Consider the following 25,244-nt stretch of genomic DNA (forward strand, 5'->3'; position numbering starts at 1 on the left):
CTCTGCCCCGGGGCCACACTGTTTATTTAAGTCGTAGAAAAGTTCATTACAGTAACATCATTGCTGAGGCCCCTCCAATTGCTTATTAAAACCAGGCTCTTAGGAGATGTCATTGCTTCCCTGCTGGGCAAGATCTATGGAATGACCAAGAAGCAGGGCTCACCAGACGAGACACCACCAAGGCGAGAAGAGGCTAGGCAGTTCCCAAGTTTCTAAAACTCTGGTTTTAGAAACAGCAGAGTTCAGAAACCATATTTAGGGCATGCACATTGGCTCAGACTATCCAGCACCATTTGCTTCCTCCGGAACTGGCAAATGTTTTCAACTCCCTCCACCTCCAGAGTACTGCAGACCCAGAGTGTGCAGCTGCCACGGGACCGCTGCGTGAGCCATCACCTTCCGACTGGGGAGAGCGGGTGTTTCCTCAGCCAGCCCTCTCAGGCAGTGCTTAGGCCACTTGATCGTGTGTCTTGGCTCAGCTTTCTCCAGTCCTTTTGTTGTTGTTGTTTACGTATTTTAAAAGTTTTGACATTTAATTCACAAATCATACAATTCAATAATCCAGTCATTTTTAAGAAGAATTGTACAGTCATCACCACGATCGGTTTTGAGAACTTTCTTCATTCTGTACTCGTTGTTGTTGTTGCTTTGGGTTTGGGTTTGTATTACAATCCGTGCAGATGTCCATTCTGTCCAGCACATCGTTGCATATGTGTCATCAGCTTTTTCTAGACGTTTTCTTCCTACTTGAGCCCTGGCATCAGCTCCTCATTTCCCTCCTCTCTCCCCCACCCTCTCTCCCTTCACCATGCACCCTTGATCATTTACAAATTCTTTTTTTTTTCATATTTTATACCAATTGCTGTCTCATTTCAGCCACTTTTCTGCAGTTCATCCCCCTGGGATGGGGACCATACATTGATCATTGTGATCCGTTCCCCTTGTTCCCCTCCACCCACCTTTACCCTTCTAGTATCGTTATTCCCCTTATTGGTCTTATTAGTTTATCTGTTCTGGATTCCCTGTGTTCCGGGCTCTTATCTGTACCAGTATACGTGCTCTGGTCCAGTCAGATTGGTAAGATAGAATTGGGGTCATGGTAGTTGGGGGGTGGAGGTAGCACTACAGAACTAGAGGAGGTTTGTGTGTTTCATGGGTGCTATACTGCACCCTGACGGACTCTTCTCTTCTTGTGGCCATTCTGACAGGGGGGTGTCCTGTTGACTACTGATGGGCTTTGGGTCTCCACTCTGCTCTCCCCCTCATTCCCATTGATATGCCTTTTGTTTGGTTTGTTTTGGGTCTTTGATGCCTGATGCCTGATACCTGATCCCATGGACACCTCATGATCACACAGGCTGGTGTGCTTCTTCCATGGGGGCTTTGTTGCTTCTCAGCTACATGGCCACTTCTTTATGCCTTTAATACTCCAGACATTATATCTTTTGGTAGCCGGGCACCGTCAGCTTTCTTCACCACATTTGCTTATGTACCCATTTGGGATTATGTCAGGGAAGGTGAGCATCACAGCGTGCTGTGTTAGAACAACTTATTCTTGTGTTGTGGGAGTGCTTGAGTGCTCCAGTCCTAATTTGTCTCCCCCCAGCCTGCCCCCGCCCCTGTCAGTTTAAGCCAAATAAATATAGATATGTCATCCTTTTGTATAATAATACAATTTAACCAAACCCACCTATGCCCACCCCCCAAAAAAAGAAACAACACTTTGAGTGGATTTGCAAAAATTCTGACTCAAATAGCAACCCTGTAGAAGAAGGTAGAACTGTACCAGAGGGGTCCCAAGACAAAGGGAATTGACACATCTTTTTCCTGCAAAGCGGGTTTGTGGGTGCAAGCGCCAAACTGTCATGCTGCCAGAGCCCCTTTGATTCCAGGTAAAGGAGGAATTTTGTCACCTGACAGGAGATTACATTTGTAAATTCTTTCTGTCACCTAAAATGTTTTCATCCTTGTTGCCTATAATGGTCGGTGACTCGGAGGTCCCCAGAGTGAGTCCTTCTTCAGTTAGATTTAGTAATGCGATCATTTGTGTAACTCACAGGTAAGTCATTGTTCTTGCCAACATACACACTGATATCCTACAGGCATGGGTTACACAGGAGCATGGGCCAGCCTTCCTGTTAGCCTCAGGACAGAGTGCATTCCGTCCCCATGTGGGACTATGATATCTTACTCTATTTTCTCTCTGTCCAAGTATTTATTAAAATATTTTTAAAGACTATGAAGTCAAGATGGCCTTTGAACACACGAGTATTGTGGAACTGCAGACTCGGGAGATGTTTCAATCTCTCCAGTGACATCATGCTGATAGACTGCCACGGACTCAGATAACATTAGTATCTTCACACATGTGCATATGAAGTAAAGCCCTCACAGATGGTGGATGGCATTGTCCCCCATCCTCTCTCAGTTCAGCCTTCCCCATTGCCATCCAAGCCTGCATTTCCTAAGGAACAGTAAAAGGTCCTGAGAGAGTAGACAGGGGTTTGGATCTTTCTCTTGTTCAAGGAGCTTAACTTTCTCCCGAGGGTCTTACGAGCCCAGTGGTGTGAAATCCTAGCCAATCAGACTCTGGGTAGAGGACAGCCCTAGATCCTGACTAGCACCTTTTGGAAGCGTGTCAAGTTCTGGATTCCAAAAGGGTAGCCCACCCAGCAACTTCTGTGCTCAGCTTCCATGCACCACGATGAGCCCTACAAGGCAAAGGCATGACTTGCTGCCTGTGTTAGCGTCGTTATGGTACAAAACGCCCCAAAAGGCAGTGATGGAAGACAAATGTTGTTTATTTTTGCTGTGTGGGTTAACTCGGTCTCTCTAGATGCATAGTTGGCCTTGAGTTCTCTCAAGGTTACAGTTAGAAGGAGGCTAGAGCTGGAGACATGGGAAGGCTGAGTGGGCTAGATAGTCAAGCTGTCCTTCTTCACTCACATCTCTGTCCCTGGGGACTCCTACACCTCGCCACTGCCCTCGTTAGCGGAGGAGCTTGGGTTTCTTAGATGACAGCTCAAGGGCCCAAAAATAAGAAGTGAACGCTGCTGGTTCTCTTTAAGTGAGGCTTAAAACTAGCACACGTTCCCTTGGTCATTGATCTTGCACTGTTAAAAACTGTCACACAATTTAAGGGAGTAGAAAAATAAACTCCTCCTCACAGGGAGGGAGTGGCACATATGTGCAGGAACCGGAGGTGGGGATACTGGCGACAGCCATCTTTGTAGACCAACTAGCACCACCACAAGCAGAAATAGAGAATTCTTTGGAACAGAAGAAATTCTGTCTGCCAAGACTGCTCTAACTCTGGTCCCCTTCCTGCTATTCTTGGGTGGCCTCGTGACTGAAGTAGCAAAGTAAAAGTCGAGCAAATATCATTGTTTTGAGTACTGTTCAGTTAATAACTCCACACCAACCCCTCGGCTCCAATAGATCAAGCAGATAAAAAAGATCACAGCCTTTGGAAGCCCTTGGGGACGGTCTACTCCATGCGTGGACTTGATGAAATGGGTTTGAGTTGGTTCTATTTAATGGCGTGCTCTTCGACTAAAGAATTCCCAATACTTTTGCAATTTGGAAACCTGGCTATAACTTAGATCACAAATAAAACCTGAAGAAAAAAGCACAGGTAATTTTTACATGTTGCTTTTTTTTTTTTTTACCACATCTTTCTTCCTCTCTCTCTCTGTCGCTGTCTCTCTCACACACACACAAGAGCTGGTTGTTAGCAAAAAGGATGCAGTGTTTTTTAAAAGGTTAGCTGTTTAAAATACTTTCATAAATTATTGTTAGGTCTAAGAGGAAATCAAAACTGCAATTACTGTAATTCTAGAAAATAAAGGCAGTTGGAGCACCCCATAAACTTAAGGGATTTAGAAAAGTCAAAGTCTTAAATTCTTTCATCGCTAAACAAGAAAAAAATGAAAACAAATGAACTAAGTGTTCAGTTAAAATGTACACAAGAATATAAGACCCATTATAGGAAGCAGAAATAAGGACTCTAGTGAATGAAAATTTTTTTCAAAACAAACACAGAATTGAGAAATAAATCTAAAATAATTTCTTTGGAAATACCAATATCGGTGACAAATCTATAAAAGTCAACTTTGAAAAATCAAAACATGTAAAATGTTTAATATTAAAAATGAAAATGGGGTATCACCATCCATGAAGGGAGTTGTCTAACTGAAAATTTCCGGTGCAAACTACAAATCTTTGCAGTTGTCTTCAACACTTAACATAATGGATGATTTCTAAGGAGAGCATAAATTGCATAATGGACTCAAGAAAAAGAGGATCATGAACATCTAGGTCATCAAAGAAACACGCTCAAGAGATTTTAAAAAAACATGCTGGTAAAGCGTTTCGAGAGAATTCTCTTATGTTAATGAACAAGGTACTCTGTTATTTCAGAAATATAGAATATATAAAGAGGTTGAAAGCTTCCTCATTTGTCTTGTGGAGCTAGCATAACCTAACTCACAAAAATAGAAAACAAAAAAGAAAACTGGCTGATCTCATATATAAAATTGCATGTCAAACTCCTGAATCAAGAATTAATGATTAATTCCAGAATTATATTTTTTAAATCATACTTCAACCAATTCATGCTTATCTCAGAAATATAAGGGAAGTTTGTCATAGAGAAAGAATATTTATAAAATTTTCCCCAGCAAAATAAAAAAAATGATTATCTTAATTGACACAAAAGAGACGTTTAGTATATGTAATAATATTTTAACTCTTTAACTGACACTAGAGATTTTTTATTAGTATGAATAAGATCTATCAATATGATTTTATTGATTAATATCAAATATATATTTAATGCTTTATTGAATATTTTCAAACACTTAGAAAACTAGTGATCAAAATATATTTTACCGGAAATAAAAATGCCTCTCTCAAAATTACTTTATATTTATCATTTGTCGTAAGCATTACCATTCAATATTAGAGTAAGATTTTTTTAGTTGTTACTAACAGTATTTTGGACATTCTAACCTATGCAATAAGATAAGAAAGAGATATTTGAAATGAAAAGTCAAAACTACATCAAAAGGAAAATCTAAATACAAAATTAATATACAAAACCAGTGTACTAAAATTGAGAAAAGTTAAACTTTACAATAACAACAATAAAAACTTGATAGGAATAAATTTTTTTAAGCAGGCATAACCTTATTTTAAAAAACACAAATCTTTCCTGGAATATCCTTTCTGGATGAGAAAATATAACCTTATAAGTCAATTTTTCCCAACTTAATTTATGGATTAAATTACTTTAATTCAAGTGACTCTAACATTCATCAAGATCTAGGAGAATGGAAAGAGAATTGTGCAGATTATTTAGTTAATTGAAAATAGTAAAAATGTACTTATGATACCAGTATTATCATTTGTTTTAAAACTACAATAATTGGAACTTTGTTACTATATGGACAAACGCACCAGAAAAATGAAACAAAGATCTGGGAAGCAAATGAAAATAACTAATGATAATTTACCAGATGGTAAAGGTGCTGTTCATCTCATAGCGACCCTATGGGTTGGGATGGACTCCAAGGCAGTGAGTTTGATTTGTGAGAGGGTTGTATGAAATCAATTATTAGAGATTTGTTGATGACTTACAAATAGTAATGGCACAATCACCTACCCATTTAGAAAAAAATTTAAGTAAATGTGGACTCACAAGTTTATTAAGTTATACCTTATACCAACATATATTCCAGATGATAATGGCTAGACATTGGCTGAGTAATTTCACATGTCAAAGCTAAGCATATGTATAATTCTACTTAATCCTCATAATTCCTTGTGACATAAGCAATGATTAACTCCATTTATAGATCAGGGACACCTATAGAGGGGTTGGTTAATTATCCAAGATCACAACAAGGTTGCAGAATCAGGTTTTGAATATTTTGAATATTTGGATAACTTGATTCTAAACTTTAGACTCTATAAGTATAGAAAATTGAAGCTATGAAACGGTTATTGGAAAAAAGGAATAATGAAGACTGTTCTCATTCAAATAAGGGATGCGCTCTATAAATAGACAAAATTGTATAACTTACGTTCTTCAAATTCAAGAAAATAAAACTAGCAAAAATCGCAAACCCACTGAGTCAATTCCAACTTACAGTGACTTTATAGGACGGAGTCGGCCCTCCCCCTGTGGGTTCCCAAGACTACAGCTCTACCAAAGAAGAAGGCTTCATTCTCCTCTTACAGAGCAGCTGGTGGTTTCAAACTGCCCAACAAATCACCCACAATGCCAACAACAACGTAATTCAAAGGAAAAGGCAAGTCAGAGACTAAAGAAAACAAGTGTATCCAACCACCCACCACCGCTCATCTGTCAGACTGTTGTCCTGGGGTGGATGGCATGTTATGCTGTGATGCCCAAAAGGAGGCTGCTTCCGTTTCAAACACCAGCACGGTCTCCCTGGTGAGCAGGCTTCAGTGGACCTTCCAGACTAGACTGCACCTTTCCTAGGGATTCGACCTTGAAATACTTATGAATGGTAGCAGCACATTGTCTGTGTGAAATGGAATGCATACATGTGGATGTCCTAGGAATTTGGTTGACAGTCACATGGGATACCATGCTGGTAATAAGGAATTCAAGAAGAATGACCTGTCATTTGGCAAAGAAATATTTCAAGATCTATCTCGAAGTATAATGCGCTCTGTGATGTGGTGATATCTTTATGCCTACCAAAAATTCCCCTTGCTATAACTATTATTCAAATTTACACACCAACCACTAAAGCGAGTGGTAAAGAAATTGAAAAACTTTTCCAAATTCTTCAGACTGAAATTGATCAAACCTACAATCAAGTTGCATTGATAAGTATTGGGGTTTGGAATGAGAAAGGTGGAAACAAAGAGGAAGGAGCAGTAGTTGGAGTCTGTGGCCATGGTGATAGAAATAAAACTGGAGATTGCCTGATAGAATTTTGCAAGACCAAAAATGTCTTAATTGCAATACATTTTTCAACAACATAATTGTTGACTATACACTTGGGCCTCACCAGATGGAATAAGCAGGAATCAAATTGACTACAATTGTGCGATGAAACAATGGAGAAGCTCAATATCGTCAGCCAAAACAAAGCCAGGGGCTAGCTGTGGAACATCCCATCAATTGTTCATATGTAAGTTTAGGTTGAAGCTAAAGAAAATTCAAACAAAATAGCCAAATCGGACCTTGAGTATATTCCATCTGAATTTGGAAAATATCTCAAGAACAGACTTGTTGCATTGAACACTAATGACCAAGGGTCTGTCAAGCTATGCAGGAGCATCAAGAGCATACATGAAGAAAGAAAAGGGTCATTAAAAAGACAAAAAGACCAAAGGGACAGGGAAATCAAGGAGGAGGAGGAGAGGGGTAAACTACTTGGGGGGGAGGTTGATCGGTGATTTAGACTATTGAATACAAAGTTGATCATCGGAGGCATAGACCCCACCTAATCTGTAATTTTTTTTAAAGATGGGAAAGTAAATACCAAACCGGATGTCAGAAGAAACTCTGAAACTTGCTCTCAGCAGAGAGTAGCTATAGCTAATGAGCAGATGTGAAATGAAATTGCTGAACAGATCATTTCAAACAGCAGCAGGAGGAGGAGGAGGAGGAGGAAGAGGAAGAGGAAGAAGAAGAAGAAGAAGAAGAAGAAGAAGAAGAAGAAGAAGAAGAAGAAGAAGAAGAAGAAGAAGAAGAAGAAGAAGAAATAATGAATGAAATGTCCAAAGACCTGGAATTAAAAAAGCGAAAAAGGAAAAACATTTTTCTAGCTAAGAACATGAAGAAAAATCCAACCCTCGAGTTGTAATATTGAAGGATCCAATGGGAAAGAACATTGAATGATTCAGGAAGCATCAAACGAAGATGGAAGGAATACACAGAGTCATTGCACCAAAAAGAACTGAAGAACATTCAACCATTTCAAGAGACAGTGTATGATCAAGAACTGATAGTGTTGAAGGGAAACATCCAATCTGCACTAATATTGGGAAAGGATCTGGGAATTGACAGAATACTTATTAAAATGTGCCAACGATTGATGCAGCTCTGGAAGTACTCACCTAACCTTGCCAAGAAATTTAGAAGACAGCTACCTCGCGCATCAAGAGGAAGAGGTCTGTGTTTGTGTCCATTCCAAAGAAAGACAGCCCAAAAGAATGTGTTCAGTTATTGAAGAATGTCATTGCTATCGCATTCAAGTAAAACTTGCTGTGGATAATTCAAAACTGTTAGGCAACACAGTACATCAACAGTGAGCTGCCAAAAACTTAAGCTGGATTCAGGAAAGGATGTGGACAAGCGATATCATTGCTGCCATCATTGGGTCTCAACTGAATGCAGAAACTACCAGAAAGATATTTGCTTGTGTTTTACTGATAAGCAAAGGCATGTGGATCATAACAAACTATGGATAACATTGAGAAGAACGAGAATCCCTGAATACTTCATTATACTTATATAGAACCTGTATAGCCGCAGACAACTGTTAGACCAGAACAAGGAAATACTGTATAGTTTAAAATCTAGAAAGGTGTGTGCCAAACTTATATCCATCCACCATACTTATTCTGTCTGTATGCTGAGAAAATGATATGAGAAGCTAGACTATATGAAGGAAAACATAGCATCCACGTTGAAGAAAAGCCCATTAACAAGCTGCGATGTGCAGATGAACAATCTGGCATTATAAAAGTGAGGAGGGCGTGAAGTGCTTGCTGATGGAGATTCATGTGTGGATTGAAACTCAATGTAAAGAAAACAAACATCCTGACCAATAAGCAGAGTAAAGATTAAATTGGCCAAGGATTTCATTTCACGTAGATCCATCATTAATGCTCATGGAAGCAGCAGGCAAGAAATCAAATGACAGACTGCTTTGGCCAAATCTGTTGCACAAAACCTACTTAACGTTATAAAGGGCAAAGGTATTACTTTGAGGACTGGGGCACAAGCTGGACCAGGAATAAGGGGGACAGAAGAAGAATCGGTGCATTTGAGTTATGATGCTTGCAAAGAATATTGAAAGTACAATGGACTGCCAGCAAAACAGAAAACTCTGTCTTGGAATAAGTACAACCAGAATGCTCTCCAGAGGGAAGATTTCGAGACTTCTTCTCACATGCTTTGGACATGTTAGCAGGAGATACCCAAAGAGGAACCAAAATAATAATAGTAACTCACTGCCATTGAGTCAATTCTAACTCATGGCTCTACAGGACAGGAAAAAATGGTCCCTGTGGTGTTCTGAGACTGTAACTCTGTAGAGGAGTAGAAAGCCTAATCTTTCTCCCCTGGAGTGGCTCGTGGTTCAAACAGCTGACCTTGTGATTAGCAGCCCACTGAGTAACCACTATGCCAGCAGGGCTCTTCGCGGGAGAAACCAGTCCCTGGAAAGGGCATCCTGCTTAGCAGAGGGTCCGTGAAAAAGAGGAAGAGACAGAACAAGATGAAGTCTGCAGTGGCTGCAACAATGGGCTCAACCTAGGAATGACTAGGAGGCTGGTACAGGACCAGACAGTATTTTGCTCTGTTGTATGCAGGTTCCCTTTGAGTTGGAACCAACTTCATGGCAGCTAATAACACCACCACCTAACCAAAGCTTCGTCATGACGGTATGTGTCAGCCTGGGCTGACTAGAGACACAAATCCAGAGCCATTCATAGGTGTATAAGAAAGAGCTTTATATAACGAGTGACTGTACACTAAGAAAACATCCCAGCCCAGTGCAGATCGTCCATAAGTCCAATTTAGCCCATATGTCCAATACTAGTCCATAAATCCCTCTTCAGACTCACACAGCCATGCAATGATGCCAAATGCAGGAAGATCGCAGGCCAGAGGGTGGGAAGTCTTGTGGATCCAGTGGCGATAGAACCATCGGGCTCTGGCTGCATCAGCATGGCGACAGCAGGCTGATCATCGGTGATGTCTCACAGGGAGTGAGTGTATCTGGCTTCCAATTAACTATTCATCTCTGTGGCGCCTTCCAATTAGGTCACCAAGCTGCAACCTGGTTGACAGGGTAGACTCCACCCCTTCACAAATTGACACAGATTATATATATATGTGTGCATGTGCATATATATAGTACATTTCCATTATATATAAAATTGAGCAAAGTATTTGAACTGGCAAGTCATCCAAGAAGAAATACATCCAATAACATGAGGGCTGCAATCAATGAGATGAAACTAAACATATGAACTGTTGAATGGAAAGCTCATTTGCTCTGTAAACCTTCATCCAGTCCACAATAAAAAATTTAAACCAAAAAATGCTCATAAAAACTATTTCATCTCACAAATAACAAAACAATAAAATAAAATTAAATTAAAACAATATCATTCCTTCTGAGAATTAAATTGGCAACTTTAAAAATTCAATAAAATTTATAAAATTCTACAATTTGAAATGAATGAAAATATTAATGAAAATGTATATAAGTAGATATAACTTTTTCTGGAGAACAGCTTGACAATATATCATCAAAAACTATTGTTTATAAACCATGGCCCAGAAATTCCACTAGCAATTTGTCCTAAAACTATTGATAGCTATGTGAAAATGGTTATGCCTGAGTCATTGTGTCATAGAATTGTCCATCATAAGAACAAATTAGAGCTGATAGCCAGGGCTCAAATAGAAAGCAAATGTTTAGAAAATAATGATGATAACATATGTAGAAATATGCTTGATACAATTGATGTATAGAATCTTATAAGAGCTGTAAGAGCCCCCAATAAAAATTATCTTTTAATTTTAAAAATTTAGGAGGACAAGACAGATGCCCAACAGTAATTTAAAAGCTAAATGATGGTGCTTCCGTCTGACAGAATACTATGTAGCTCTTGAAAATCACTTTTTACAGGGACAATTAATGACGGGAGGAAATGGTCAGTTTACCATTAAGTGAAAACAATATTACACGGGAAGCTACCAGCTTTGTAAATATTGTATGTGCACCTGTGTGTGTGTGTCTCTGTGTGTGCATGGTATGTAATCTGAAGTCCCTGAGTGTTGTCATTTAAAATTCTCCTCTTGCCTTCATCTTTTTCTTCTACCTTTGTGTATTTTTCAAATTTCTACAAGTATCTCGATCTCACAGTTTAGACCCTCTTAATCAGATGAACAAAGGGATAGTTTTTATAAGGCTGTATCTCAGTAGTCATTCTTGACAAACCCACGTCTATATGTGTCTCCCTAAAGCTGTGCCATTTTTATTTCTACTCTTTCCTTCATTTTTCTGGATTCCTCTTGTTACAAGTATTTCCTCGGTGCTTTCATCTTGCCCACAGGTTTTGGCATCCAAAGAGCTTATTATGGAGAGCACGCCAATGTATGTTGGCAAATGAATCAAATCACTGCAAAATTGACCTTGGGTCTTTTTCCATGAACGGCACATAGAAAGCAGGCTATGCAGTCAGGGTGCCGTGTGGCAACGATGAAACGTACAACGTTCCTCTAGCTCTTTAATGCTTCCTCCCTGTCCCCATGCCACCCCGCCCCCCACCATCATGATCCCAATTCTACCTTACAAAGCTGACTAGACCAGAGGATGTACACTGGTACAGATAGGAACTGGAGACACAGGGAATCCAGGACAGATAAACCCTCAGGTTCAGTGGTGAGAGTGGCGATACTGGGAGGGTAGAGGAGAGGTTGGGTAGAAAGGAGGAACCGATTCCAAGAATCTACATATAACCTCCTCCCTGGGGGACAGACAACAGAAAAGTGGGTGAGGGGGGATGTCAGACATCCAAGATATGACAAAATAATAAAAATTTATAAATTATCAAGGGTTCATAAGAGAGGGGGAGTGGGGAGGGAGGGGGAAATGAGGAGCTGATACCAAGGGCTCATGTAGAAAGCAAATATTTTGAGAATGATGATGGCAACAAATGTACAAATGTGCTTGACACAATGGATGGATTGTAATAAGAGTTGTACGAGCCCCCAATAAAGTGATTTTAGAAAATAGAAGAAGCCCAGTGGGGGCGGGGGTGGGGGGAGCAGGCTATGATGTATAGACAGGGAGAGTTGGAGGTAGAGAAAAGGATGTTGAGGAGGATTCTGACATCAACGCCAATCACAGGCCTCCTCTCTGCCATCAGCCTCAGCTTTGGAGACACAGAAGGATCCAAGGCAGGGTTCTCGTGGCCACTTTTGTCCCTGCTGTGGAACTGGCCTCTGGATGTAATACTGCCAAAAGGAATGCCCGCGTGCGGTGCTTTTGCTTCAAAAGATGGACCAACGCTGACTGTCGGTTCAAAGAAAGGAAAGGAAGTGGAGCTGGGAAAGAAATGGACGGGAGCAGCCCGGCTTGCGCTGAGGAGTTTGGACCTTGTTCTACGAATGGTGGAGAGAGATGAAAAGGTTTAAACAGGACGATAGCAGAAATGTGGGTGTGTGCAAACTAGCTTCTCAAAGTGCATGGAAACATGGGAGCCAAACGATCATGGAATTGTTCCACAAACCTTGTGAAGCCCCCCTGATATGTGTCTATAAATAGATACGTACACAGTTATACACATAAAAACATTTGTAAAACCAAACTAGTTGCAAAAATCCGCTCTGCCTCATGGTGTGACTTCATGCGTATCAGAGAAATATTTGGTTGGTTTTCACCCGACATTTTTCAGACTAGTTTTGTTTTGTTTTCCGGCCACTAGTGGACTTCAGGACACAGGGTGGCAAATAGACTTCCTGTCTCCCTTGATCTTCCCAACAATCGTCTGAGACAGGAACTATGAACTTGATCTTTTCAAGGAGCAATTCGAGCCCCGCAGAATTTCTCCGTCAGTGATGCAGACGTGCTTCTCCCACCCCACCCCCACCCCACCCCACCCCACCCCTTCCCTCATCACCAGCACACTTCAGTTCAGTTTCATTCAAATAACACTTAGTAAACACCTTTGGTGTGTCAGGTGTTATAAATAGAAGCCTGTCTACACCCTAAAGGAGATCCACAAACAGATAATATGCACACAGGTGTTCCGCTACTTGCCATGAACTGAGTTCTCCTAAGTCAGCCCACTTTATTCTTACTCTAATTCTGCAGTAGCTTCTTTCATATCCCAACGTTCCAGATGGAAAACCTTGAGAAACAGGAAGATGTGCGGTCAGAACAGATCGTGGAATGCAGGTCAAACAGAGAGCGAGCGAGTTCCTAAACCCGTGTGGCACAAGTCAGGCCAGTTCTAGAATTGGCCCAGGATGTTCGGGAGACCGATGGGAAGGCTTCGAGACCAGCCTGGGTGTGTGGAGACGCTGACTGGACCAGAACCTGGGAAAACGATGGGAGCTGCCATTATTTGCGTTCATATGTTCAAGTGTTCGTGGTCAGGAGTGTATGTGTATGTGTGTGTGGGGGGGGGGATGCGGATGCTTCAGGAGGCAAGAACATCTGAGCTAATAGTCCTTTGGGTGCAAACAAAATAAACCAACTCCGCTAGATTATGTGGTTGCTGGAAGTCCGAGTGCCTCTCCCGCGATGCTCTAGAGCAGTCGTGCTGCCTGAAAGGGGGGCCAGGCAGCCGCTTCTCACCTCCGCTTCCGTCTGTACATCTGCATCACTCCTCTCTCCTTGCAAGCTGCCTCTTTCTGCTGCTCCCTGGTGGCGGTAAAAGATACTTGCCCCACCGTTTCCACTTACATCCCCTCTGTTCCAGAGCCTGGTTCTGATGAAACACTGAATGACATAATTCCAACTTCACAAGACACCGGATCTGATTGGCCTAACTCAGGCTAGGAGCCCATCTCTGGCCCAATCGGCTACAACCAGGATCGAGATCACAGACTGCAAATATGGCTTCTGGGGTCCATTTGTTTGTGGGGTGATTTGATTAGTGTCTGTCTCCCCCTCTTGACTCTATGTTTCACGAGAGTAGAGACTGGTGGTGGTAGAGGTGGTGGTGGTGGTGGTGGCTCAGTTCCACATCTGGAGAAGCTTATAGGGTGTCCATAACACAGCCAGCACTCAACTATCATTTGTCAACTGAATGAATGGCCAAAGGAATTGACCAACGAAGAGAATCATACAAGGGGCGCAAAGTATCATTAAATCACCAAACCCAGCCTGCCTCCATTCCTCAGGCATCTCATTCATCACTAGAACATCAGCTACGACATGAACTGCCATGTACAATAAACGAGTGTTGCCGTCTAGCCTGGGAACCAACTCTCGTTTATAAGAATGATCAAACTTACAGACAATAGCCCAAATTGCAGATTTTAAGACAAAGTTTGGAAACCCATTCTATTGGGAACCTGAGAACGAGCTGCAGCCCTCCAAACAAGAGAGCCGATGGAAGAAGCAGGCTGGAGAGAAAAAAGGTATTTGTCAGAAGAAATTTGGCGTCTCTGTAATACTTTTTTCCATCTGATTATTTTCATATTCTTACTGTTAAATTCAATTTCCTTAGCTGACCTCTGTTCATTGGAAACTATTTGGTTTCATCTGTGGGAGCCGTGGCATATTTTTAATCATCTCTGAAGACCAGATCTGTCTCCATTGAGCATGTCTGATATCCAAACAGATGTTTTATAGCAGTCTACACACATGAGCTCACCCCTGGCAAGCCTCTCGCACACAATCAGTCCACAGCTCTTCTCACATCAATCAGCCTGGCCACCCCACAAACCCGAAGTCAGCTCTCACTTCTGAGCTTGATGCCTAACCACAATAACAGGAGCAGCCAGCCCCAGATTTTCAACTTAATATTATTTTTTTTTAAAAGAACTAATGGCCAACTGGAAAATATGCAATACAAAGAGTTAGTCGAATTAAGTAGTACAAAGAGCTGGGCAAACTGGCTGCTTGTGATAGTCAGTGCCAGGTGTTGCCTTGACTAGGCCATGATCCTTGGTATGATTTAATTATCCCCCATTCTGTGATCTGATGTAAGAGGAGTTTACTTGGGAGGGGTTGGGGTGGCCTGTGTCCAATACATAGTCAGCACCTGGCAAAACTCAATCGAGCTCTTGATCCTACATCTGACTCGCCACCCTGTGGCCTCTGGTTCTTGGGATGGGAGCTGGCAGCTGCTACCCAACTTGTGTATTTTAGGTTGCATCCGTTCCTGCAACCACATGAGTCAGGTGTTGCCTCCAGACTGACACCTGACCCACAGGTTTGGGACTTGCCAGCGTCCACAACTGTGCGAGCCATTTCCTCCTCGAAAGAGCCCAGCCAGCACACTGCCCGCCCCCTGCCACATCCCCTAAGAAAAATTCAGATTCAAGGTTTCCAAAGCAACTCAAATTTGTATGGAATCAGAAGACATCCGGGCTGAAAACCTGGACACCATCTAGATAACGCAACACTGTACTTTACAGATAAAGAAGCTGAGGCCCATAGAAAGGGACACAATGGTGGCATAATGAGGACAGTGACAGAATTGTGCCCCAAAGTCCCAAACCACGGGGCAGACCACAGGCCCGTACCTCCAGGTTCTTGTCTCTGCGCTCGTGAGGACCTTCCATGTCTGCAGTTCAAAGCCTGAGAAGAAGCTAAAATCTGGCCGACAGGATGTTTCATCCCAACACCATCATGATCATCTCAGAGTGTGCTGCCCTGGAATGCAGATAAAAGGTTTTGCTGACAGGTCTTTGGATGTGACAACAAGAAAGCACCACCACTCCCTCCCCAAACACAAGAGTATTCTTAAAGGAAATAGGGTCACATTTCAAGTAGGAAGACCAAGGGAAGCACACAGGATTCTGGGGGACGGCCCCCTAGAAGACATCCAAATAGACCAGGAGGATGGGGCTAAGGAGCCCCAAACTCACAGCCATGTCAATAGACCCTGATCCTCCATGAATCTAAACTGGTGGGGGAAGTTGGGCTTGCAACGAAGTCTTGCTCCACCTCAGACACCCCCGGGGATAGAAACATGATCTGAATATGAGCCCGGGCCCTATGAAAACCTCCGGAGGAGACTGACCCTGCCTCGGAGACAGCCATCAAGCAGTTGGGAGCAAGGCTTGTCCTGACAGACAGAGAAGAGTACCAGGTAGTGTATGGTCTTTACCAAGATACACAGATTCATAGAGGGCTTGGCACCTGGCAATAAAAGAAGAAGGAATTAATGGAAAGATGGGAAGTCAGCAAGAACCAGATCACAGGCTCTCCAGAGGCACCTCCAGTTTACTTTAAAGGTATTGAAAAGAATTGGAGAACTGTGAACTGGGGAGTGAACTGGCCAGCGTTAGGTTCTGAAATAGACCTACTTCCCAAAGATCCCAGGCATGGAAAATGCCATCAGGTGGGGATGGAAACTAGTTCTGGAAATGTGACATTACGGAGAAGGTTGCCCAGCTGAGCTGATCATTTGTAATTGCTGTCAGTCCATCCTACACCTTAACAAAAGAAAGAGAGAAAACTCTATGGAGCCATTCTGTTCTTCCCTCCCTCCCCCCATGGGGTCACCATAAATCAAAATGGACTGCATGGCACCTGGTTTGGCTTTTGGGTTCGTGTTCTGGAAAAATCCCTTGACGGCTGTGTGGAAATGGAGCGGAGCCAAGTGCTACATTGTGGGGTGCCACGTACAAATCTTGTGAGACACGGTTTGCATTTTTCATCCGCGTTCGGAATGCCGCTGTGGAACGTGGATAAGCTCCTGAGGCAGGCAGAGCGAGGTCTGGATCCCAGGTCTGTGGCTTACTGACTGTGTGATCTTGGGCAAGGCATTGAACTGGCTCGGCAGCCTCCGCTTCCTTTCTGGACAGAGAAGATAATCCTACTTAGTGCCTAGAGTTCTGATCATAGGTACGGTGATGTGCCTGGGCATTTCAGAATTGTCAGAACGCCATCACACATCCCACTGAGCCACTGCTTAGCAGGAGATCTTGTTGCCCTTCTGTAAGCAGAGCGCTCCTCTGTGAATGTGTGCACATGATCGGCCTTAGTACTTCCTAAATGAGAAGCAGAGGTAAACTGAGGTCAAAGCCAAATCATAGCCCTAATTCAAACCACCCAAATACAATCTACTGCAGATAATTCAGCTGGGCTCCTTCAAGGCCCGCGCGGACACAGTGAGGTCTTCAATCGCCCTAGCACCCCCTTAACCAAACACAGTGCAGATTTGCTGGCGTGCATTACACAGAGAACATCTGGCCTCCCAGTTATCCTCCAGCAAGCAAAAAATGATGTCGTGTAAACTGATCTTTAGGCCAATTATATGGTCTAAGGGTTACAGTGTTTGTGTTGGCTCTTCTGGCTCCAGGTTTTAAGAACTTAATTTGTAGCCACACCTCTCCCCTGAAGACCTAATTATGTCTTACTGTAAATGGCCCCATGGATGCGTTTGTGCGTAGTCTGCACCTTTTCTTGGGACGATCAGTATGGGGAAATGCATCCTCATTCAACTGTGTGTGCAAAGCACCGTGGGCGGTCCTCTCAAGAACTTACTTAGAGGAGGAAAGTAGCCGCCAAGGCTCCAAGACTGAGGCTCCCTGGGAAGGGGCTCACCAGGAGCCAGAAACCCTGATACTTACAACCTCCAACTCACCTTTCTACCTGAGGCAAGGTCATTGCTGTGTCTGCGCCTGTTGTCCCATCTACAGAAACCACGTCACACTCAACTGCATTTACCCTTCAGTCACTGTGAGCCAGGCAGGCCCTAGTCCAAGCCCTTGGCCAGCAGTGATTAATTTAATCCTTCCAATGACTGTTAGAGGTTGGTCTTGTTGTCCCCACCCCACGTCACACAGCTGAGATGTGGCAAGGCTGTGAGCTTGGTCCCGCCTCTATGTCTGCTTAAGATTGGTCTGGAGTCCTTGCTAAGTTCTAATGCCTGGGAGGTGGGGGGGGGGGTTGTCTATGGAGCTCAGCAGAGAGACAGAGAGCCCAGGCACACCCCCTAGCTCTGGCTTCTCCCCCACCCAACCCAAGTCCCGCTGGGCTAATGGCCTATAGTGGCAGCTGGAGGACTGACCTAGGGGTGCTATGCGCCCCACCTCACCCTCATCCTCTACAGTCCTCTTTCCTCCAGCCGATATGAGAGAGTCATCTTCCATTCGGTGGATCCTTTCACACCTTTTTGAAGACATCTGGGGGTCCTTCTCTGGGCTACTGGGACCATAGGACGGGTGGTACAAACAGTTCCTGCACTCAGCTGCTGGCCAAATGGTTGGGAGTTCAATTACCCCCAAGGAGAAGAAGGGCCTGGCTATCCAGCTCCCAAAAACCAGTCTCTGAAACCCCTAGGGGGCATCATCCTCCTGCAGCATGGCTGGGCCATCCTCATGAGTCCACTCAGCAGCAACTGCTTCGGTTCCCGACAACCTGGGTTACAATCCATGGTGTTGGCAGTGGGAGCATGCGAGCCCCTGGCTTTGTCCCTGGACACCGTGGCCTCTGTTAAAAACTTAATCGCGGTTTTGTGAAATTAGGCCATGGGCATCCGGAGGGTTGGCTTCCTCTCTCCCTTCCTATCAACACTGGCCCCTAGAGGGAGGGGGAGAGCAGTGAGCTGGCCCCACTTAGATAATTGCTGAAGTCAGGTCAGGACCCACGCCCAAGACCCAAGAACCAGAGTTGTCTTGCGTGTACAGAGGAACTTGAGTAAAGGCTGCCCAGCATCGCCTTCAAGTGTTCCAGCAGGAGAAGGTGACTCTGAGGACCACGGTGCACCTGATCCTCACCGGGGCATTTTCATTCCACATGTTAGGCATTGTATAAGGACCTCGGGGGGAGGAGGGGGGGGAGGAGGAGGAGGAAGAAGGAGGAGGAGGAGGAGGGAAAAGGAAGGAAGAAGGAGGAGGAGGAGGAAGAAAAGGGAAGAAGAAGAAGGAGGAGGAGGAGAAGGAGGAGGAGGAGAAGGAGGAGGAGAAAGAGGAGGAGGAAGAGAAGGAGGAGGAGAAGGAGGAGGAGGAGGAGGAAGAGGAGGAGGAGAAGGAGAAGAAGAGACCCATTTGAAGTATGGTGCTGGCCAAGAATATCGAGGGTACTGTGGACTGTCAAAAACGAAAACAAGAAGTACAGCCAGAATGCCCCTTCGAGGCAAGGATGGCCGTCTTGCATGCTTTGAAAGCGTTGCCAGGAGACACCCGTCCTTGGAGAAGGGCATCTTCGTTCTTGGGCAGCGGGAAAGAAGGCGGCTCTCGGGGAGCTGGGTGGACACAGAGGCTGCAGCAAAGGGCTCAGACAGAGGAGCGATTGTGAGGACGGGCGGGTTGCGTTCTGTCGCACACGGGGTCTCTCAAACGAGTCCTCACAACGGACTCGACACCCTCAGGACAGCATAAAGGAAATCAATCCCTTGGGGTGCCTGGCCTGACGCAACATGTCTGGGGACAAAGTGAAATCCCACTCCATGTTGTCCGGGGCAGGAATGCATCCCAGATGGTAACCATGACGACGTTAGCATCTTGAAGGAAAGACCTGTCTGCAGCAGGGTCATAAAGAAACTGTCACCAGGGCTTCGATTTACAGCGTTATTAAAAGGGAGCCAGGCGGGCAGCAGGAACAGACACGGCTAGCTCACAAAGTCTGCGTCCTGCCTCACCATCTGGGAGCTGGGGGCGAGGCAGGAAGGGCATGGTGACTGGCGCTACAGTGAAGGAGCACTCCCTCCTCCCCACACCCCCTGACAGATGTCACAAAGTTCCATCCTGATTCAGGCACAGGAAGAGAAAAGTTGGAAATCCCTAACCCTGTGGCTGCAGCCCCACTCAGCCAGGCCCTCCGGGCCCACATCCTCTCCGTGCCCACATGCTATGTCTTACCAACGACTCTTCAGATCCCTGTGGGTGTTGCCAAGGGCCCACAGTTTCCCAGTGGCTTCAGGCAGTTTGATTTTAGACTGAGAGCCTCTCTTTCTAGTGGACAGGACACTCCGTGAGGCTCTGGGTTCTGGGACAGCCAAGGACAAGAAAAATGCCCACTACCTTCTGGGTAGACAGAACAACTATGCAGCCAGCCCTTAGCATGTGGTGGAGCCTGTAACTAGAGAGTCAGTCAGGGAGGGGGCAAAGGCACGGTGGCAGTTGCCGTCGTGGGGCGATGTGACAAGGGACTTGAATGGTGTCCTGCAGGATGAGGGGGGCCGTGCACAGGTGAGAACAGGGTAACCCGGGCCTTGATCCTCACACACACAGGTATTCCATCTCCACAATAACACGCTTTGGATTCCCTCTGGTCCTCGATAAGACGATGATACTGACATTTCACAGCCTCACCCCACCTCCATTCCTTCAGGCTCTTCCCCCAGAAGACCTTGAAGGGAAACTTTGGGCTCCCTGGGCAGATGGGTGAAGGTCAGGCCCCACAGACTGGGCCACCCCCCTGGAGGGGCAGGCCAGAAAACAATCTCACACCCAGTCCCCAGGAGTGCTTTATCTACCCAGGTAAAGGGTCAGAGCAAAGGCAGATATCATCTAGCAGTTCCAAGCCTGGCAGCTCCCTGGATTCCCCATAACTGGCCCCATCCAATGGGCATCCAGAATGTTCTCAGAGAGAACCAGGCAAACACTGAAAGTTTGAAGGGAGGCCAGTATTCTGCCCAGATCAGGGGAACTTATTTGTTATCCAGTTATATTTCAGATCAGTGAGACCTTGTAAACATAGCTGCCTTCCAGATATTTCCTTCGAGTTTCCCACCACCCTTCCCACCTGGCCGCTCACATCTCCTTCTCTCTGACTCTCTTCCAGGGGCGCTGCATCAACTTCACCAGAGTCAAGAACAATCCACCTGCCAAGTACCCTCTCAACAACGCCTACCACACCTCCTCGCCGCCGCCAGCCCCTATCTACACCCCTCCAGCCCCCGCTCCTCATTGCCCACCTCCACCCCCCAGTGCTCCCACCCCTCCAATCCCATCCCCACCTTCCACTCTCCCCCCTCCTCCTCAGGCCCCGCCCCCCAACAGGGCACCACCCCCCTCCCGACCTCCTCCTAGGCCTTCGGTCTAGAACCCAAAGTTGGTGGCTCTGGACTCTCGCAGAAACTTTGGGGAGGTGGGGTCCTCTGTGGAGGTAGAACAAGTCTTTCCAGTAAGAGGAGGCTTCCACTTTGGAAATGAGTGGGGGACAAAGCCCACTGACTTCACACACCTCAAACATCGTTCGCAATGCCAATACACCGGAAACGGTGCTCTGCGGGAAGAAATAGAAATTTTGGATGCCTGAAAACAAGTTATGGGGCAACTACAGCCACAGGTCCAGCTAGCCGTCCATCCCCTCTGGAGGACGCCAGAGACGGCGACCTGCCAAGATGCTCTCCACGGGATTATATGTCACCGAGACCGAGAAGAACCTCTCTCTTTCGGCCGAGGGTGAAGCCCAAGAGCTGGGAAAGAAATCACATTGCTGGGTCTCTGGATGCTGCCTTCCTCGCTCTGATCTACTACCATCTCCTGGCCCAGGATCCTTGGCCTGGGAATCCTGGGATCCTCTCCTCTGTGTGCTATGTGAAGGCAGGTGCCCCTGACAATAACTCTGGAAAAGCCCAAGTCCTAAAGTATGGCAAGAAACTCGACATCAGAAAGGTAGACTCTCACCAGAAGGTTCTCCTGGCCTTTTGCCGATGAGCACAAGCTAGTGCCGCTCTTCCTGGCATTTTCCCGGTCTCCACATGAGAGAGAGAGCAGGTGCTGACTGATGGGGAAAGGTATGTCGTCATGTTGGTGTACGTGAAGTCAGTTTTGTACATGGATGGGACATGTTGATGAGAGTGTCCAGCAATTTCTAACTAACACACACACACACACACACACCCTCCCAGGCCATCTGCAGCTAATAAGAGGTGTCTGGATTTGGCCAGCCATGGCCCCCTAAATCAACAGAGAGTGGCATGGTTGAGAACCAGTCTGTTAATGAGACATGTTAGAAATCAAAATGGGCCTTGGGTTTCAATCACCTCAGATAGGAAGAAGTGATTGATCCTGTTTTGTTTTTCTTTTCTTATTTTAAGAGGTAGACATAAGTCGATCTTTCCAAAATGGTATCATTAATACCTACCATACCATCTCACTGATAGGTATTTGCCTTTCTTGGTAAAGTGTGTGTCAGAGACTTCTGGGTGATGCTGAGACTCAATGGCCCTGGCATAATAAAGAATCATTCCCAGGTGCTTTGATCCAAAAATAGAGTATACATGTGTGGATGCAAACAATCATATCCTTCTCCTTGGCTTTGCAACACACTAGAATGATCAGCTTGTTTCCAGAATCTGCGTCCATCAGCAAGCCCTGGGAACTCGTTCCAAACACCGGGCGTCATCACCTGGTGGTGAAAACAAAGGTCATTGCCAAGGGACTGCTATTCCACTTTATCTTCCACTCAAGCTGTTCACGAGGAACCTTCGATGGTATAGGGGTGACATGTTGGGCTGTGAGGTTAGCAGTTCAAAACCACCAACCCCTCCACTGGGGAAAGATGAGGCTTTCTAACCCCATAAAGAGTCACAGTCTCGGGAATCCATGGGTCAGTTCTACTCTGTCCTCAAGGGTCACCTTAAGTCAAGCTTGGTGGCAGTGAGTTTGGTTTGTGAGTTTGGTTTTCAAACTTTCAACGGGACCTAAAAATCTTATCCTTATACCCTTGGAATCCTCGCATCTCCTCTGGAACAAAACAGAATATAAAATATACAATCGATGTCCCGGTCTTCAAAGACCCCTCAAGAACCCATGGAGTGATTATCCTCTTGTCGCCTCACTTAGAGCGTGGCCCACATGCTACCATTGTCTCTCCTTAGTTACCAACCGTGGCACTCTTTGCCTTCACAGCCCTCCTCAGCCTGAAACTGCAAAGTCCCACGCCTGTCGATCAGAGTTGAGAGCGACAGGTGATCCCTAAATGCCATCCCTTCCTTAGCAATCAAAAAGACAGGGATTGTGTGCAGAAGGGGAAGCCCCGGGACATAAAAAGCATGGGCTCTTAAAATCCGTCTAGGCTAAGTGTGGAGCCACAAGGCCCTGAAACAGCAGTACCGATGCCAAACTGCCGCTTCTCCGAGTGCACCTCAGACCCAGCTCTTTCCCACACCTGCTACTTCCAGAGGGTCTTCCACCCTTATCAGAGCTGAAGCAGACATGGTTTGCAGGACTCCTAAAAGCAACCGCTCCCCATCACTCTGCATCCTGTAAGTAACATTGTCTCTTCTTAAACTACCAGCCCTCGTGAAGCAGGGGCCAGAATGTCTCAGCCCCCTGTGGGGTCACTGTCGGGCCCCAAAAACCATTCCACAAGAGAATGAGTATCCCAGGCTCGCAGCTCAGACTTTGAGCCCGCCGTCGCGACTGTGTTGACTGCTGGCAGTACAATACAGTCCACCCCTCCCCACCCCCCAACCATTGCCCAGTGGCTCACTGCTGCCTTGGGAACGTTCAATCCAAGATGTCAGGCATCAGGTGAGAACACGAAATTCAGGATCTCTACAGCGCCGTAGTCAAATGCCCCGTGCAGTTTCCAGGATGCTGTTTTAGTCTGATGTTTTGATGAAATAGGTGAACTGCAGATATATGATGATTTTTGTGGTAGAGGATTAACAGGGTTTGTCCTTAAAAATCACTCACCTTGTCATCCCTAGAGTGGAAATCAAGAAGGGGACACTTGAGAACCCTGTGTGAACAAGGCAGGATTCTACCAGTAGGTGATAATAGGGAAATGAGGTAACCAAGTTATAAGATCTGTCAGCACGTGTGTCACACCCTGTAGGAGGTAGAAGACACATGATTGTGCTAAAGAAACTGCACGCTGTTATTTTCTTCTCTCCCAACCCCCAGGTTATTGTGCTCATGACCTTCTGGTTTGTTTATTTTAATAAAAACCAAATTTTCGTTGTATATATTCGTATTCCATGTGTTAGATGGAAGCATTTTCTGTCCAGTGTGAATAAAAAAGAACGGTTGTAGTAAATTATTATGAAGCCAATGATATTTCATGGCCGGTGATTCTACCAAGCTGTGCTTGTTGTTGTTTTCCCTCATGACCGTATTGCTTTCATAAAGGTACAAACAGATACGGCAATGACGAGACCCTGGTCTGCACAGCATTAATAAGAACCCGGAGGGCTGTGGCCCCTGCTGCTCACGCACAGTTGCTGGCCTGGAACCCCCCACTCCACTGAGACACAGGGTGGGTCTCCCTCTCTCCCTTATCAAGGTAAAGAACACAGCTAGTGGTGGCTTCATAGGCTTGGAAACCTGGCCATGGGTGAGCTCCTGGTACATATCATTCAGATGGGCAGAGAGGGTCTCAAAGCCTCACAGACACTCACATCCAAAGAAATGGAGGGAAATCCATCAGAGAAGTCGGACAGATAATCGGGAGATGATAAACAACTCTTTCCGCCTAGTGCCAACTCAGAAAAGAAAAATTGATCCTTGCTGTGCAGAATGGGTTGAATTCCTTTGCAGACTATATAGCTGCCTGTGATGAAGTGTCTGTTACGCACCTTGGGTGGGAATGGGGTGTGCTAGTCCATTGCCTTTTCTAGTTATTTGAGCTGTGCTGTAGTACCATTCCTGGCTAGCCAATTTAAAAGAATTAGAATATGATTTGCTTGGATACACTTAACATCTCCCTCTCCTAAGTCTTTCTTCTTTCTGTGATGATTCAAAAGACAGTTATGGATCTTTGTGCCTCTGAGTCATTGTTACCCAAAAAATAAAACAAACAGTCATCGCTGCATCGTTCTGTAGGAGTCTGGGCTGAACCTGTACGATGACAAATCCTGAACGTTGTTCTTGTTGTGTTTTGTTTTTTTAAATAAATAAATAAATTCCTAAAATCCAATGTCGGACTGGCTGTGTCTTCGTTATGGAAATAAAGTATGGAATGTGCAAATACAGGTCTTCCTTGCTCTCCCCCTGACTCATGTTCCCATTCCCGCCGGGCCCCCACACTGAGCCGTGTACGCTGTGGTCATTTTCTCTACAGGTGCCTTGCCTGCCTTCCGGAAGACGTTGGCCTTGTTTCCTCCTTTGCCGCTCCTCAACCCAAGAGCCTCACAGGGTGTCCTGCCCAGGAGCGAAGACTCTACCTCGAACCACATTGTCTGAAGAACTTGAACTCAGTAAAGCCCTTGACAACATCAACAAGGGTCTGAAAGTTCATTCCTAAGACCCGCCAATAGTCAGAGAAAATCTCCGCAAGGAAGGCCAACATAATGGGTCTGCAATAAATTAAGCAATTTCAAAGTCACGGTTCAATGCCAACACCCCATTTTCTCTGGGATTGCACGCCCTGGGGTTCAACCTGGAC

General features: G+C 45.2%; 1 protein-coding gene across 1 annotated transcript in view; it reads left to right on the forward strand.

The window, feature by feature from the left end:
* Positions 1-24,776, forward strand: part of ANTXR1 (ANTXR cell adhesion molecule 1) — a 258,758-nt gene extending 233,982 nt beyond the window's left edge. Inside the window, exon 18 of the mRNA XM_075535944.1 lies at positions 20,691-24,776. Within this exon, the coding sequence (XP_075392059.1) occupies positions 20,691-20,951 (261 nt within the window). The 3' untranslated portion in view covers positions 20,952-24,776. The remainder of the gene's footprint in view (positions 1-20,690) is intronic.
* Positions 24,777-25,244: the final 468 nt, after the last annotated feature.

The sequence above is a fragment of the Tenrec ecaudatus genome, chromosome 17 (assembly GCF_050624435.1).
Source record: "Tenrec ecaudatus isolate mTenEca1 chromosome 17, mTenEca1.hap1, whole genome shotgun sequence".
Taxonomy (NCBI): domain Eukaryota; kingdom Metazoa; phylum Chordata; class Mammalia; order Afrosoricida; family Tenrecidae; genus Tenrec; species Tenrec ecaudatus.